Consider the following 16,583-nt stretch of genomic DNA (forward strand, 5'->3'; position numbering starts at 1 on the left):
TCAGTTTGATCTTCTTCAAATATATCTGACATGAATTTAGCGAATCATAGTCCCAAAACATACGAAGGAAGCTTGCCATACTCAGACCAAGAACAAACCCTTAATGGACATATTTGTTCAGCTAGCAGGGGAACAATATCAATTGAGAAATACAGTAATAGGAAGCATACTATGAATGTCTACTTATCTAATTTATTTAAGTTATAGCCCAAATCAAAAGATTATGGATGGGCTACAAGATGTTTTTAAAAAATAAGCCAACCTCTCCAAAGACAAACATTACTAACATTTTGGTAAGTTCAACAACTCAGTGAAATAAATTTTCAATAATAAAAATTTTGAACTATTTTCAGTCATTTTCTAAATTCCACGAAGGAGAGGATTATGTGAACCACAGGAATAGATCAAGTGTGGGAGCTGCCCATAGAGGCTTGTTGATTTTTTTCATGTCCCCCTAACTTCAAAAGTAGAATTGTTAGCAGTACTTTCCAAGGTGTTCCCCCCAAATGGGCAGCTTCAATTCTGATTAAGCAGTGTCTGATGCAGCCCTGTGCTACATTACATATTGCTTTTATAGACGATTATCAGCACTTTGCATTGAGCCCAAAGGTTTAGTGATAGTTAACGCTACAACAGTAAAGTTGCTACCTTACAAGAAACTGATCTATCAATAACTGTGGCTCTGTCTCAACAGTTGATGTAACAATTGTATATAAAGTATGCTTATATTGTTGACACACAATGTAGTTTTCAGGTCATTTACAAAGCTCACCCCTCTCAGAGACATTTCAGTAGTCCTGGCAAATAATCTTCAAAGTATCAATTATCAAGGCTAGTGCATCCTGAGTTAAGTGGGCTACAACTCATGCATCAACTAAAGCTGGGCAAAGGTGGCACAATGGCCTTCACTTGCTATTTAAAAGCAGCTGTGAATCAAAGAAGAACATCCCCAAGGCACACATCCCATTTTATGGGGCAATGTGACCCTGTGGTTTATGTTAGTACAATGACATCTGCTGATATACCGAAACTCAACCTTGGAGAGATTTAATCAATTATAAATATAATACAAATACAGTGTATATTAAACGTTATGTGCTTACTATCAAGATATCACCTTCCAAGAATTGACAGTACACAAAGATTGAGAAATTATATTCTCAATTTATTTAATTGCTAAGAGAGACAGCAGCTACATCATGCCTTTAAAGCAGGGGTAGGCAAAGTTGGCTCTTTTATAACATGTGGACTTCAACTCCCACAATTCCTGAGATTGGCTGATTGGCTCAGGAATTCTGGGAGTTGAAGTCCACAAGTCATAGAAGAGCCAACTTTGCCTACCCCTGCTTTAAAGCCTACACAATGTGGGAGGGTGTGTTTCACTATGTTCTAATATGATTCAGCTATAGGATGGATACTTATTTGACAAATGGCTTAGCTAATAACGACATAATCAAATAACAAAATAGTCTGTTCCCCCTCCCCCACGACAGCCCTTGTTCTCCAGGTAAAAGGCATTCTACACAGTTTCAATCAAGTTTCATTACATATTCACATGAGCAAACAATCCAAAACTAGAAATCCATACTGCTTCTCAAAAGAATTTTTAAAAAATTATTGGAAAAAGAAAAATTGACTATTACCCATCAACAGCCCCCGCTGAGATTAAGGTATGTTCATCTTGAAGTAGTACCACTGTTACACTCTGCTGGAAATCCTAAGAAGAGAAATGGGGAAAGAGGTCATTTCTCAATACTAGAGCAAAGTTAATTTCAGTACTGATTTAGACATTTTCTATGAACAGCTTCCCATTTGACCCAGTTGGTAATTCTTTATTGATGTTCAAAAACTGGGACTCCAAAGAAAAGCACACAAAGGAAGAGAAACCTAATTAACACCGTCTTCTCATTTATCTGCTGAATCCCACTGAATACAGTTATATTCATTTCTAAGTCAGCATAATTGAGATTAAATTTTATGATTTATAAATGATTAAAACTGCTTCTCAGGATTTAATGTCATTCACGCCTATCTGGATGCGGAATGCAACTTAACCAGAATAATTCAATTTTTCTAAAGTCCCCTAAGTGATTCCTTGTGAAACAGGTTGTAAATTATAATGTAGCTAGTGCATTTATTTCTCAGCCTCCTTTCCAAACGTAAGCCATAACATAATTAAGAAACTGCCTAACAGGTATGGTAAGTGAAGAAAAATGTATTAAATAAATTTATATATCCACCACTTGAACAGTGACATATTGGGACTTTTTCCCCTTTGCTAAACTGGGCGTAGGCAGTGCATGACACATCTGGCCTGCAGGCTGCAAGTTTGGCTGCCCTGACATAAATCAATGTAATCAATTCAGTTGTTTTACTTCATTTATTCATTCATTCAGTTAGTCAAACATGTATGAGATAACAGGTACAAGTATAAACATGGACATGAGCACAGGAAATGAGTATGAATAAATGGGGACAGTAGGTGCACTTATGCATGCCCTCTTACAGACCTCTTAGAAATATTGTGGGGTCCACGGTAGACAGTTTAAGGTTGAAGCTATGGGGGTGAGGAAGTAACAACAGAGTCAGGTAGAGCATTACAGGCATTGACCACTTATTACTAAAGAAGTATTTTCTGCAATCTAGTTTGGAGCGGTTTACCTTATTTATTTATTTATTTGTTTGTTTGTTTATTTATTTATTGGATTTGTATGCCGCCCCTCTCTGTAGACTTGGGGCGGCTAACAACAGTAATAAAAACAGCATGTAACAATCCAATACTAAAACAACTAAAAAACCTTATTATAAAACCAAACATACATACAAACAAACATACCAGGCATAAAATTGTAAAGGCCTAGGGGGAAAATATCTCAGTTCCCCCATGCCTGGCGGCAGAGGTGGGTTTTAAGAAGCTTACGAAAGGCAATGAGGGTGCGGGCAATTCTAATCTCTGGGGGGAGTTGGTTCCAGAGGGCCGGGGCCACCACAGGGAAGGCTCTTCCCCTGGGTCCCGCCAAACGACATTGTTTAGTTGACGGGACTCAGAGAAGGCCCACTCTGTGGGACCTAACTGGTCGCTGGGATTCGTGCAGCCGAAGGCGGTCCCTGAGATAATCTGGTCTAGTGCCATGAAGGGCTTTATAGGTCATAACCAACATTTTGAATTGTGATTGGAAACTGATCGGCAACCAATGCAGACTGCGGAGTTTGTATCTACTGTTTGCTTGTGGATTATTGCGGTTGAAGCTGAAGTAGTTGTTGACAAGAAGAATGTTGTAGCAGACAATTTTGTATACTATGCTAAGATCAAACCGTAGGCGATGTAGTTCAAAGTTGTCCAAGCCAAAATTTCAAGCCTAGTGGCATAAGGTATTCTACTGTGAGCAGAGGAGTGAAATACTTCTGGACCCGCTCAATTGTATTAACGTCCAATATACAGTGTGGATTCCAGGCAGATGAGCTGTATTCGAGGATTGGTCTGGCAAAGGTTTTGTATGCCCTAGTACAGTGCTATCAGAGAAGAAGCTTTGCAAATTGCCACCATCTCCCTAATAATTTTAAGCTAGTAATAGCAATAGCATTTAGACTCATATACCGCTTCATAATGCTTTTACAGCCCTCTCTAAGCAGTTTACAGAATCAGCATATTGCCCCAACAATCTGGGTCCTCATTTTAGCCACCTTAGAAGGATGAAAGGCTGAATCAACCTTGAGCCAGTGGTGAAATTTGAAACTACTGAACTACAGTTAGCTGAAGTAGCCTGCAGTGCTGCACTCTAACCACTGTGCCTCCCCGGCTCTTAAGCTAGTACAGTTGCCAAGACAGAACATGACAAAATATGGCCTTAAAATTTCAGATTCTTACCACTGAGGGTGCAAGTCCTTTCACATTCTGTTTTTTCTTCCTCAGTTTGGCTGGTGTTTTATCAATGATGTTGTGGGCACCACTTATTTGTTTAACTTGTCTGTAATATCCATCTGTAAAACAGGTTCAGGAAACATTTTTGAAAAGAGCTTCCCTTCTGGCTAGTTCGTATATGGTAAATGACCCATAATCATACTGTAAATTCATCTTATCTAATATTAATATGTATTATGTAATGGAAAGCACTGGAATCAATACCGGGAAATCCAAGTTCATATCCACAAATCTCATAGTAGTCACTGCCATCTCATAACACCATTGCAATGATTCAAGAGAATACACAGATACGTCACATACCTTTCTTACTGCATCGAGTGTCCCAGATCATGATATTTCCATCCCTTCCTCCAGTACAGAACACAGCTATAATACAAAATTAGAATACTTTACACACGCACACAAAAACATGTTGATTAGATTCAGTAATTCTTCAAATGCATTCCTTGGACTAATAGTAGTCCACAGAAATTTACTTCAACCTTCATATGCTCATAGGCCAGAGTCCATTTACTACCTTTGACTTACTTCATGGAAGGTACTCACACTGCACTCCACTCAGTCTTTGCCTACTTGCATCCGGACAATTGTGTCCTCATGTTACCGACCTCAGAAGGATGGAAGACTGAGTCAACTTTGAGCCAGTGAGGATCGAGCCTCTGGCAGTGAGCAGTCAGCCTGCAATACTACATTCTAACCATTGCACCACCATATCTTAGATTAGATTAGATATTTATATTAATTGAATTTCAGATGTCTTATTGTACAGTATATTGGTTTTTTTAAATATGTTGTGAACCGCCCCGAGTCCACGGAGAGAGGCGGCATACAAGTCCAATTAATAAATAATAAATAAATAGCTGTTAATTTTTTTTAAAAAAAAGTGGGGAAGGAGTATTTGCTCAGGTGGTTGCCTCTTTTTCTTAATTGTTCTTTGTTGATTAGTTGAAAAAGGTAGAGAAACAATGTTCTAACTTTTGTCTCTTTTTTGAAATAGTATTTCAAGCACTAAACATATTTTACATTTATATGTTCTGTTGTATACTTCAAAGTAGTCTAAATTTCACAGTTTTTGAGGGATTTCTCAATTTTATCTTGAGCTTTTCAAAATTATCCTTGAGAAATTATTGCTTTTGTAAACATAAAGGTGGCATATTAGACTGGGATTTCTACCTTAATTATCCTTGCTAGTTCATCTAAGAACATATGATAGCAGCATAACTTTTTTCACAATTTATGATCTATGAACATTGACGTAACCATGGCACTGTAATGGTATTATTTTACCATTCCCAAATTCCTATGTTCTATAGTTTTTACAGCACCCCCCCCCCCAAAAAAGAAAATCATTGAAGAACAGGCTATTAAAGGTTACCTTTTTCAAATTTAGAGAAAGCAACTGATTTGAGACTGCACTGATGTCCTTTGCACACTCCCAAGAGGTCACCAGTCTTTATATCCCACACTTTTGCAGTTTGATCTCCTGAAGCAGTAACCTTCATAATTAGTAATTAGAAAACAAATGCAACAGTTTACCACTGGAAGCAAAATATTATGGTAACTTTAACATGTTTATAAAACAAAAGCATTTTTTCAACAGATATATGAAATGAAGTGTTAATTCAATGATATGTATACCGTATTTTCTCAAAATGAACTCCAGCAAGTTCAGGGGAACTTAGTCCCTACAAAAAGTACATACAATTCCTGTTTTGTAAGATAGCAGGTAAATAGATGGTTAAAGATATCTAAGTATAAGACATGTACATGTACTAAGTATAAGACATCTAAGCGATGTACAGGTTGTCTTCAATTTGCAACCACAATTGAGCCCAAAATTTCTATTGCTAAATGAGATAGATGTTAAGTAAGCTTTGCCCTACCTTTCTTGCTACAGTTAAGTGAATGTGGCTTTGTCAGAAATGTGTAAAAGGTGACCATATGACCCTGGGACACAGCAACCATCATAAATGAGTCAGTTGCCAAGCACCTAAATTTTGATCACATTACCATGGGGATGCTACAATAGTTGTAATTGCGAAAAACAATCATAAGTCACTTTTCAGTGCTATGTACGGTCACTACATGAACTAGTAGTCAAGGACTATTTGTAGATTAAAATATAAATAACGCTTCCTAACAACAGATGTGCCAGACACAAATACATTAATCAAATTCAGAATGAGTATTATATTGTTGAATCCCATTTTTAAAACAAGATCTAGGACTGAAAAGTCCAACCGCAACACTGCAAATTATCAGGCAGTTCATAGCCACTGCTTTGCTTGTTAAAGTTAAAGAAAACTGATAAACTCTCAATGAAGTATAATTCATTGCTACACTAAATGAACTGCCCGTTTTAGTTCTGCCTTTTGCATCAAAAACAACAAACATCTAGTTTAAATTCACATACTGTAATATTGTACCAAGCGAAAGAGGCAGTGGTGAATGGATATCTTGGCAACAACTCCAAATTTCAAATATTTTTTTTTAAAAAATCAGCATGTAACATCCATTTACCTGCTTTTATGAACCTCCATAAAAAGTAAGCAAACCAGCAGCTAGTTTCAAGTTCCCAGCAGTTTCCTATCATGATTTATTGTGTTGAACTAAGAAAACATGAGGTATTTCGTGTTTTGTTCCACTGGAGCCCAGAAAATATAGATATTTCAATAGAAAGTTTGTCCTGAGCGAAAACTAAATTCTTCTGTATTTCGTGATGCCTGGCCTAGACCAGTGATGGCGAACCTTTTTTTCCTTGGGTGCCGAAAGAGTGTGTGCGCTATTGCGCATGCGAGTGCCCACACCCATAATTCAATGTCCGGAGAGGGTGAAAACAGCTTCCCCTGCCTCCCAGAGGCCCTAAGGAGGCCAGAAATGGCCTGTTTCCCAACTTCTGGTGGGCTCAGTAGGCTTGTGTTTCCCCCTCCCCAGGCTCCAAAGGCTTCCCTGGAGCTGGCAGAGGGTAAAAATGCCCTCTCCCATCCCCCAGAGCCTCTGTGCGAGCCAAAAATCAGCTGGCCATCACACACATGCACATTGAAGCTGAGCTGGGGCAAGGCCCACGTGCCAACAGATATGGCTCCACGTGCCACCTTTGGCATATGCCATAGGTTCGCCATCACTGGACTAGACTCTGGTCATATCACGAATCCCAGCGACCGATTTTGTTGACGGGACTTCTCCGGGTCCTGTCAACAAAACAATGTCGTTTGGCGGGACCCAGGGGAAGAGCCTTCTCTGTGGCGGCCCCGGCCCTCTGGAACCAACTCCCCCCTGAGATCAGAATTGCCCCCACCCTCCTCACCTTTCGTAAGCTCCTTAAAACCCACCTCTGCCGTCAGACATGGGGGAACTGAGATATTCTTTCCCCCTGGGCCTCTACAGTTTATGCATGGTATGTCTGGATGTATGTCTGGTTTTTATAATAAGGGTTTTTTAGTTGTTTTATTATTGGATTGCTATATGCTGTTTTTATCACTGTTGTTAGCCGCCCCAAGTCCATGGAGAGGGGCAGCATATAAATCCAATAAATAAATAAATAAATTTATTAGCTGTAGTATATTACTAAGCTCACTAATGATCTTGCTAGAATATTAAGAGCCAGAAAAAGCATAATAATGAATTGTAAGTAATAGAAACAGACGGAATAGCATAACCCAAGATTGAGTGGTATCCATAGCTAATAAAACAAACAGTGATGAGTTTCAGTACTCACAATTTTGTGTTCATAGGGCATCCATGCAAGATCAAACACAGCATTTAAATGAGCTTGCCATTCTGAAGTGAAAGTAATTATATTAGACCTTAATAAACCAAATTCTTTGTAATAAAACATCCACATATGAAAAATGAAGACTATTACCTTCCTCAAATTTACGAAGAACTGTACCACAATGTAAATACAGTATTTAAAAAACTCTCTATACAGTTGTTCTGAACCTGGAAGTCAGGACCCATTTGGGAGTCAAACTGTCTCACAGGGGTCACCCAAGACTATGGGAAAAGGCAAATTTCCCATGGTGTTAGGAATGAAAGTTTCTATTCTGGCGCCTTGGAACATATTTTTACAATCCGACCAATCAGGCATTTACAGTGGGGGTATCCCTCTGATCTTTCTGCCAATCACCTTAAAGCTCTTTGGGAGAATTGGTGCTACACTTATGGTTGTAGGTCACCACAACATGAGGAACTGTATTAAAGGATTGTGACATTAGAAAGATTGAGAACCACTGCTCTATAGGCTACTGCTTTTATCAAATAATTCAATTTATATAGTACAAATACAAGGATTTCTTTTTACCTTTAACAATTTCCTTGCTGTTCAGTTGTGTGTGTGTATCATACAGCCTAACAAATCCCTCTTCATTGGCAACACCAAGTACATGTTGCACATCTGGAGCTGAAAAATAATGTAGTAATATTTGTATTTTAAAACGTTCTGAATGCTTAATAGTACGCAACTTTTCTGTATAAGAAAATTTTCTTATATTCTAAGTGTTATTCTAAGTGTTAATCATAAAAAATATAAAATATAAAGGCATTCTTGTAAATATCAACTTTTCCCTTATTCTTATTATCCTAAGAATAAACAAACATCATCTACTTTGAAAGATTAACTTAATAACAAACAAGCTACTTTGAAAGACTAGCAGATACTGTAATTAAGCAAGGGGAATTCACCTAATGAACATAAACAAATTCTCTTTCTATATATCTTTTTGATAGTTGTTTCAAAAAAGGAATGGATATCAATTTTATTAAGCATTAGTTGTTTTATTTTTCCAAGATTATTTACTTTCCTGCCTTTGCTGAATTTTGAAAATGGCTACTGAGAAAAAGCAAATTTAATGGTGAATAGAGTATATTTTCTTCATTTTGTCATAGAAATACTTATAACTGGATGGCTGTAGCCTAGCTGAAAAATAAAAAGCACCCCAGAAAAATGTAATAGCAAACCACTTCCATACTGCAAGGAAAAGTATAGTATGTTTTCACTCAAAAAGTAATTAACTTTACATAATTTACTACCCATCCTAAACTCCCTAATGCATGAAAGTGACTAGCCTTTACCTTGATTAGCCCCAAATGATCTGAATGTTACCAAAAGTTGTCTACCATGTTGTTTCATCCTTATGGTTAGGGAGTCTTTCACAGTCTAGTATATGCCAATTTGTTTGGACTACAAATCAGATTTTTACTTTTCATTGACCATGTTTTTTTATTATAGTACAAAAAAAATATTAGAAATCACATCTACTTTTAAACCAACATAATGATAAACCCTACAGATGAGGCATCACTTTACCTGTTGGAAAGCTACAGCCAAAAGGAGGAACTGGAACTCCCATTTCTCCATAGGAAGGATGATCGTCTTCCTTAATACACTGATACTGCCCTAATAAATGGTGTAAGGAAAATCTTGGTGCCAAACCTACCAAAAAAGAAAGTTTGTAAGACAGAGAAGTTTATTTTATTTTTACTTATTTTTTACTGACAGTAATAAAACAATGAAACAGTAATAAGTGTAAACACCAACAAAAAACTTCCCCAAGCACCACATGTAGAAATACATGTATAGTTTTCGAGAACTTCAACTTCGTATAACCCCAAGACCTGCAGGAATAGCCAGGTATTTACATCTTTTAGGGAGATTGGGACAGTAGTGCCTGCCAGATGCCTTGAAGTATATACCGAAGGGTATTTTTTCAGGGATATGTGAAAAGCTGACAAGAATTCTGCAAGCAGGTTTATAGGATTTCTTCATGTATCTCTATTAAACACTACTTGTCATTATATTCTCGCTCAATATCTCCTAAACCAGCTGTGCCCTCAAAATATATTGGCTACCTAGTTCCCTTATCCTCAGTATCCACTGATTATGCCCTATAGAAATGTAGCATCAGTAACCATGGGTTTGTCAAAAACAGATCATGCCAGACTAATCTTATTGCATTCTTTGAAAAAGTGACAAAATTAGTGGACCAGAGGAATGCTGTCGATACAATTTACTTGGATTTCAGTAAGGCATTTGACAAAGTAGACCATAATCTACTACTCGATAAAGTAGAAAAATGTGGGTTAGATAACTTCACCACCAGATGGATTCATAACTGGCTGACTAACTGCACTCAACACTCTACATCTACATGGAGGGAGATATGCAGCAGAGTACTCCAAGGCTCTGTTTTAGGCCCAATACTGTTCAGCATCATCAATGATTTGGACAAAGGGATAAATGGAGAACTCATCAAATTTGCAGATGACACCAAGCTGGCAGGAATACCCAACACCAGAAGACAGGCTTAAGATACAGAAGGATTTTGACAGACTTGGAGTCCTAGTGGACAACCATTTAAATTTGAGCCAGCAGTGTGCAGCAGCTGCCAAAAAAGCCAACACAGTTCTAGGCTGCATAAACAGAGGGATAAAATCAAGATCATGTAAAGTGTTAATACCACTTTATAATGCCTTGATAAGGTCACACTTGGAATACTGAGTTCAGTTTTGGTCAGCACAGTGTAAAAAGATGTTGAGACTCTAGAAAGAGTGCAGAGAAGAGCAACAAAGATGATTAGGGTACTGGAGGCTAAAACATATGATGAACTATTACAGGAACTGGGTATGTCTAGTTTAATGAAAAGAAGGACTAGGGGAGACATGATAGCAGTGTTTCAAAATCTCAGGGGCCACCAGAAACAAGAGGGAGTCAAGCACTGAAGGTAGCACAAGAAGCAATGGGTAGAAACTAATCAAGTAGAGAAGCAACTTAGAACTAAGGAGAAATTTCCTGACAGTTAGAACAACTAATCAGTGGAACAACTTGCCTCCAGAAGTTGTGAATGCTGTAAGTTTTTAAGATGATGTTGAATAGCAATTTGTCTGAAGTGATGTCAGGGTTTCCTGCCTAATCAAGGGGATTAGGCTAGAAGACCTCCAAGATCCCTTCCAACTCTGTTATTCTAGTCCACTATTCAGCACATGGGTTTGCTGAATAGTATGTTTCTCTGAGCTACCTCCCCACACCCCCATGTATTGTATTTTTTTAAAGTGCCTTATAAAGTGTACAATATACAGTATCTGGACTGAGATATCAACATATGGCAAGTCTGCCTACTATTTATCTTCATTTCCTACGGGGCAGGTTGGGGTGTGTCAGATGAACCATTTAGCTGTGTTGTCCTGTCATTTTTGGTGAAAGGGACAGCTATACAAATTTAATTGACAAATGAATGATTAATGGATAAAGAACTTTCTGCCAGAATGACCACAAGGGGAAAAGAGAACAGATGCTCTCAGTATACATAAAAGAAAATATACATTTGTCAAGAATGTACAACACTTAATGATTGTCATGGGGTCAAATAAGCAATTATTTTTATTACTATATGCTGCCCAGAGTCTGCAAGGAGTTGGGCGGCTTAAAAGTCAAATAAATTAAATAAATTAAATAAAATGTCTTCCTCACTCCCTCGAGGAAGCTTAAGAGTTCAAAGGGAGTAAAAGACCAATGGATGAGCAATGAGGGTTGTTATTCTCTCTTTTTTTGTGCCCGGTCTTCTTATAACTCAAGGTAGAGAGCATACCATGATATTCCTTCGTATTTTCCCCACAACAATCCTATGAGGTGCGTTGGGCTGATAAGAGCGACCGAGCCCCACTTATCTAGCTGGTTTCCAGCCTAAGGAATTCAAGAGTCTCCTGGATTATAAACCGCTTACAGTATTCCAAAACTGGCTCTTTTCATGAACGAGGGGCTTCCCAACACTTACCCAGCGGTCCATCCTGGCAGCGACGGACTAACGAACGACACAACATCCCCACAACGCCGGCAGTTGGGAGCTCTATTATCACTGAGCCCGCGGGAAAAAGAATCAATAGCTTCTCCACCAGATCTCCCGCCAACCCGAAGTCCGCGCCAAAGACCCTTTTTCTACAGCTATTGGCTGCTCTGGCGGCAAGAAGCCACGCCTTCTCTTTTCCATTGGCTTCTCCTATCCCACGGCAAGATGATGCCACGCCCTTATACCGAGACATTAGTTTTTATAAGCCAACCGGTCTTTTTTTGGAACTGCGCGTGCGTAAGACTCCCCCTTCCCCCCTCCCCTGCTCGTGAGCTAGCTAAACCTATCTTCCGGAAAGGGTAATAATCCGCGTGTTAGTAGAAAGCGGCGGCGGGAGCGCGAGTGCGCAGGCGCCTAAGGCTGAGGTTTCCGCACAAGCGCAGATAGTTATTGTTTGAAACTGAAAAGGGGCCGCGTTAAGACTTTGCTTTCGTGTCTGTGTAAAAACAAAGAGTCATAAAGGGTCCTTCTACGATTCCTTTCAGAAACTCCTTATATAACGGGGAATGGCCTCCAAATCCTTTCTCGCTGATGCCGGCTATGGGGAGCAGGAATTGGATGCCAATGCCGCACTCATGGAACTGGATAAAGGTAAGGGGAGGGGGGAAAGAGAGCGCCCGTGGCAACTTGCGCATGCGCGAATAATGTCCTAACCTAATACTGTACAGTACTTTATAAAGGAAGTCCCTCCTCGTTTAGCTTTGAGTGCAATCGAAGTGTTGGGGCAGCTTTGCAGAAGGATGAAGTTGCTTTAAAGGAATGGAAGCCTTGTGATTTCTAAACATTGCCAGTTTTACTGTGCATTTTAAGATGCCACGAGCTTCCCTGTCCCAACTTCTTAGCGTTCTTCATCGCTGCAATTCCCATTCATTCCAAGGCAATTCCCAGGTTTTCCAAACTGGTTGATCGTCCCTAGTTATCTAATTATCTCAGCCAACGGCTATCCTGTGTGGTGCAAGTGACATTAAAGTCACATCTGTTTTAACATAGAGCAGCATGAGCCTATATAAATTAAGTCACACATCCCCTCCTGCAGTAAAGCAATTTAGATTAAATTCCATACAGTTGTGCATTGGGCCTCTGATTGAATACATAACTTGGAATGAGAATCGAATTCTTTATTGGCCAAGTGTGATTGGACACACAAGGGATTTGTCCTTTGTGCATATGCTCTCAGTGTACATAAAAGAAAAGATACATTTGTCAAGAAACATAAGGTACAACACTTAATGATTGTTATACATGGGTCAAAGAAGCAATGAAGAAAGAATATTAATAAAAATCTTCAGGATACAAGCAACAGGTTACAGTCAAATGGTCATAAGTGGGAGGAGGTGGGTGATAGGAATGATGAGGAAAAACTAGTAATAATAGTAGTGCAGACTTAGTAAATAGTTTGACAGTGTTGGGGGAATTATTTGTTTAGCAGAGTGATGGAGTTCGGGGGGAAAACTGTTCTGTTGTCTTGGTGTGTGGTGCTCTATAGTGACCTTTTCAAGGTAGGATTTATGTCCAGGATGTAAATATTTTCACAGCCCTCTTTTTGACTGGTGCAGTAAGTATACAGGTCCTCAATGGAAGGCAGGTTGGCAGTAATTGTTTTTTCTGCAGTTTTGATTATCCTCTGGTTGCAAAATCTATGCTAGGATAAAATTAAGCAAGTGCTGTCTTTCCCCAAAGACAACATTATTTTAACCACAGGAGTTGCTTACATTCTCCATCCCATCCTTTGCAAATGGAATCCAAGACAAAATTTGACTACAATACTAAGTTTACAGCTGCTTAATAGCAGGAGGCAAAAAGGATAGGAGGAATTTGCAAATGTTTTACATAAATAAATTTAGAGGCAATATCATTTCTTGCCAGCTCCACTGTGGTTACATGAATAATAAAGATTTAATATACTTTTTACGTTTGAGCTAAAGACCAGAAGCTTGTGCGTGTAATTTGCATATACAAAGAGGATTTTTTTGAGCATGGAGAGCAAAAGATCACTGCTCAGTGTTTCAAATGATTTGAATCACTTCAAATTTATATAGCTGCATTATGGATTCATTCTTTTTTCTGTTTATGAACTGCTTCTTAAAAGGTATAACATCACTATTAAAATTCTTAAGCCCTAAGCTTTAAAATAAAGCAGAATATAAACAGGATAGTTTGCTTTTTAAAGTAATAATTTTATTAAACATTGCATTGAAGAAACTAATACAAACTAGGGAAATTTAAGAAGTGCAGAAAAAAAGATTGAAATAAAAAATAATATAATAAAGGAAAGAAAAAAATGTAAGTAAATGACTTCCCCCTTCATCAGGAGTCTAAGCAATAAAAAGGACAGTTTTCAGATATGTAGGCCAAAGTTTTCATATGTGGTCAGTGCTTATCCAACTCCTATCAGAAATCATTTCATTAGGAACATTTAATTCTATTTCTTTCTTTCTTCTGTCTCTCTCTCCTCCTTCCATCCCTCCCTCTCTTTTTTCTCTTTTTCCTTCTCTCTCTCTCTCTGGAGAGAGCACTGGAGCTGCAACATAAACCGAAGGAGGGGTGGGTTGTCAAAATCTGCAAGGTGCCAAGCATGGCATTGTGATTGCTCCATCCCTTTTGATAAGCAGTGATTTGTAGTTATGTAGGTGTTGACCTTTAGATTTCCACTCTCGCTGTAGTTGCTCCTGTGCTGGACTAAAATCCAGAGCCAATATTAATATACTAGCACTATTAGTAAGTATTAATATACTAGCAGGATAAAGAATAAACAATACACATGCGTACCAACTAGAGTAAAGTGATCACAATGGTACAGCTACACAGTGGCTTAAGAGGCAACTTTGTTATCTGAGTTCTTTTTGCATCATGACAATAATCCATTTGGGAGCATTTGGAGAAACATTGGATTTCTATTTCTAGTGCTTTCTAGGAGGAGCACTGGAAGGGTTTTTGTGATATATTATTTTTTCCCCTAGGGCTTCTCCAGTGGAGATGGAGCTGAAAATTGTGTCCTATGCAGGCTTCTTCGGTGAATCAATTGCATTGTGTGGAATTGCATTGTGTGTAAAATGAATGAATTGAATGTATTGCTTTATAAATTTAGTTCATGCTCAAGTTATATATGTTGTCCCTTCAACAAATATTTTTGAACACTCTGTACTGTAGCAATGTGCTGTGTTATTATTTGTCATAGGTCTTCGATCTGGCAAGTTGGGAGAACAATGTGAGGCTGTTGTCCGTTTTCCAAGACTCTTTCAGAAGTATCCGTTCCCAATTTTAATTAATTCAGCATTTTTAAAGCTAGCTGATGTTTTCAGAGTTGGGTGAGTGAATATTTTTTGTTTCTTAATTTTAGTACTCTAGCAACTGCATTGTTTTCTATTTGACCCATAGTGATCTTTTCTCAGCTGTTTGGATTGCTGGAAGATCAGCATCTTCATTTTAAGTCTAGTATTCTTTGTAAAATTATGAGTGGGTACAATGGCCTAGAGGTGGACCTCTCCCCTCACAATTGGGAGGCTGTGAGTTCGATCCTAGGTAGCAATAGATAATTTCTTTCTCTTTGGGTGCAATGAGAAAATATCTGCAGTGAACTCGTTATTGGCGAGGCAAGAGAATAGAGAATCATAAAAAGAAAAAAAATCTTTGTAAAATTATCAATGGAGGTCCTGTTCTATGTCTTATGGACCTCTGTATTATTCTTTGAATAGGACTAAGAAGAAACTGTTTGCAACCAAAGAAAGCCCCCTTCTTTATTATGCAGAATTTCTTCTGTTGGGAGATTTGCAATTTTAATTATTTTTAAATATGATATTTAATTCTGAAACTGTTTTATTTGATGTTCACTCTTTTATTATGTTTGCTAATACCTTGGAATAGATCAGGAAAAGAACAGTACAATTATCATCAATTAAACACATTAACTATATTTTTAAAACAGTAACAATTTCCTGAGGCTGTGTGTTTTGAAAGTGACCCAGCAAAGTGAGAAGCATTTGGAAAAGATCCTGAACGTGGATGAATTTGTGAAAAGAATCTTCTCAGTTATTCATAGCAATGATCCTGTTGCTCGAGCAATCACATTAAGGTATGCTTATTTATCAAGGAAGGCTGCCCAGATGCTGCCTATTCATTCATTCATTCATTCATTCATTCATTCATTCATTCATTCATTCATTCATTCATTCATTCATTCATTATAAACCACCTGTCTCCCTTGAGGTGCTCTGGTCAATGTGCAATATATAATTGATAGCATAGAAACATAGAAATTTGATGGCAGAAAAAAACCTCATGGTCCATCTAGTCTGCCCTTATACTATTTCCTGTATTTTATCTTAGGATGGATATATGTTTATCCCAGGCATGTTTAAATTCAGTTACTTTGGATTTACCAACCACGTCTGCTGGAAGTTTGTTCCAAGCATCTATTACTCTTTCAGTAAAATAATATTTTCTCATGTTAATTCTAATCTTTCCCCCAAATAAAACAAGCTATAAGAATCAACAGTAAAATTAGGATAGGATTAAGAAAAACACTCCCCCGTATCGCTTATTATTATGAAGATTTTATACTGAATTCTTCTGTTTTATTTTCTGATTTAGGATGCTAGGCAGTATGGCTTCCATTATCCCCGAGAGGAAGAATGCACATCACAGTATTCGCCAAAGCCTTGACTCACATGACAACGTTGAAGTTGAAGCTGCCATTTTTGCTGCAGCCAATTTTTCTGCCCAGTCCAAGTAAGAACAACACCTGGGTTGTGTTACTTGTTCCCAAGTTAGCAAGCAATTAATTCTTGATATCTCGATAGACTTTTATTTTAATT

The 16,583-nt window shown here is 38.1% G+C and overlaps 2 protein-coding genes across 2 annotated transcripts in view; one reads left to right on the plus strand and one right to left on the minus strand.

Moving 5' to 3' along the window:
* The window catches only part of DTL (denticleless E3 ubiquitin protein ligase homolog), a 31,938-nt gene extending 19,911 nt beyond the window's left edge, over positions 1 to 12,027 (minus strand). Inside the window, exons 1-8 of the mRNA XM_070734459.1 lie at positions 11,698 to 12,027; positions 9,234 to 9,359; positions 8,229 to 8,327; positions 7,644 to 7,705; positions 5,301 to 5,421; positions 4,226 to 4,291; positions 3,869 to 3,981; positions 1,644 to 1,717 (exon numbers count right to left, since the gene is read on the minus strand). Of these exons, the coding sequence (XP_070590560.1) occupies positions 1,644 to 1,717; positions 3,869 to 3,981; positions 4,226 to 4,291; positions 5,301 to 5,421; positions 7,644 to 7,705; positions 8,229 to 8,327; positions 9,234 to 9,359; positions 11,698 to 11,962 (926 nt within the window). The 5' untranslated portion in view covers positions 11,963 to 12,027. The remainder of the gene's footprint in view (positions 1 to 1,643; positions 1,718 to 3,868; positions 3,982 to 4,225; positions 4,292 to 5,300; positions 5,422 to 7,643; positions 7,706 to 8,228; positions 8,328 to 9,233; positions 9,360 to 11,697) is intronic.
* A 72-nt stretch (positions 12,028 to 12,099) lies between these two features.
* The window catches only part of INTS7 (integrator complex subunit 7), a 93,851-nt gene continuing 89,367 nt past the window's right edge, over positions 12,100 to 16,583 (plus strand). Inside the window, exons 1-4 of the mRNA XM_070734461.1 lie at positions 12,100 to 12,360; positions 14,948 to 15,077; positions 15,695 to 15,841; positions 16,360 to 16,497. Of these exons, the coding sequence (XP_070590562.1) occupies positions 12,276 to 12,360; positions 14,948 to 15,077; positions 15,695 to 15,841; positions 16,360 to 16,497 (500 nt within the window). The 5' untranslated portion in view covers positions 12,100 to 12,275. The remainder of the gene's footprint in view (positions 12,361 to 14,947; positions 15,078 to 15,694; positions 15,842 to 16,359; positions 16,498 to 16,583) is intronic.

Source organism: Erythrolamprus reginae, chromosome 1, assembly GCF_031021105.1.
Source record: "Erythrolamprus reginae isolate rEryReg1 chromosome 1, rEryReg1.hap1, whole genome shotgun sequence".
In the NCBI taxonomy this organism is placed as follows: Eukaryota; Metazoa; Chordata; class Lepidosauria; order Squamata; family Dipsadidae; genus Erythrolamprus; species Erythrolamprus reginae.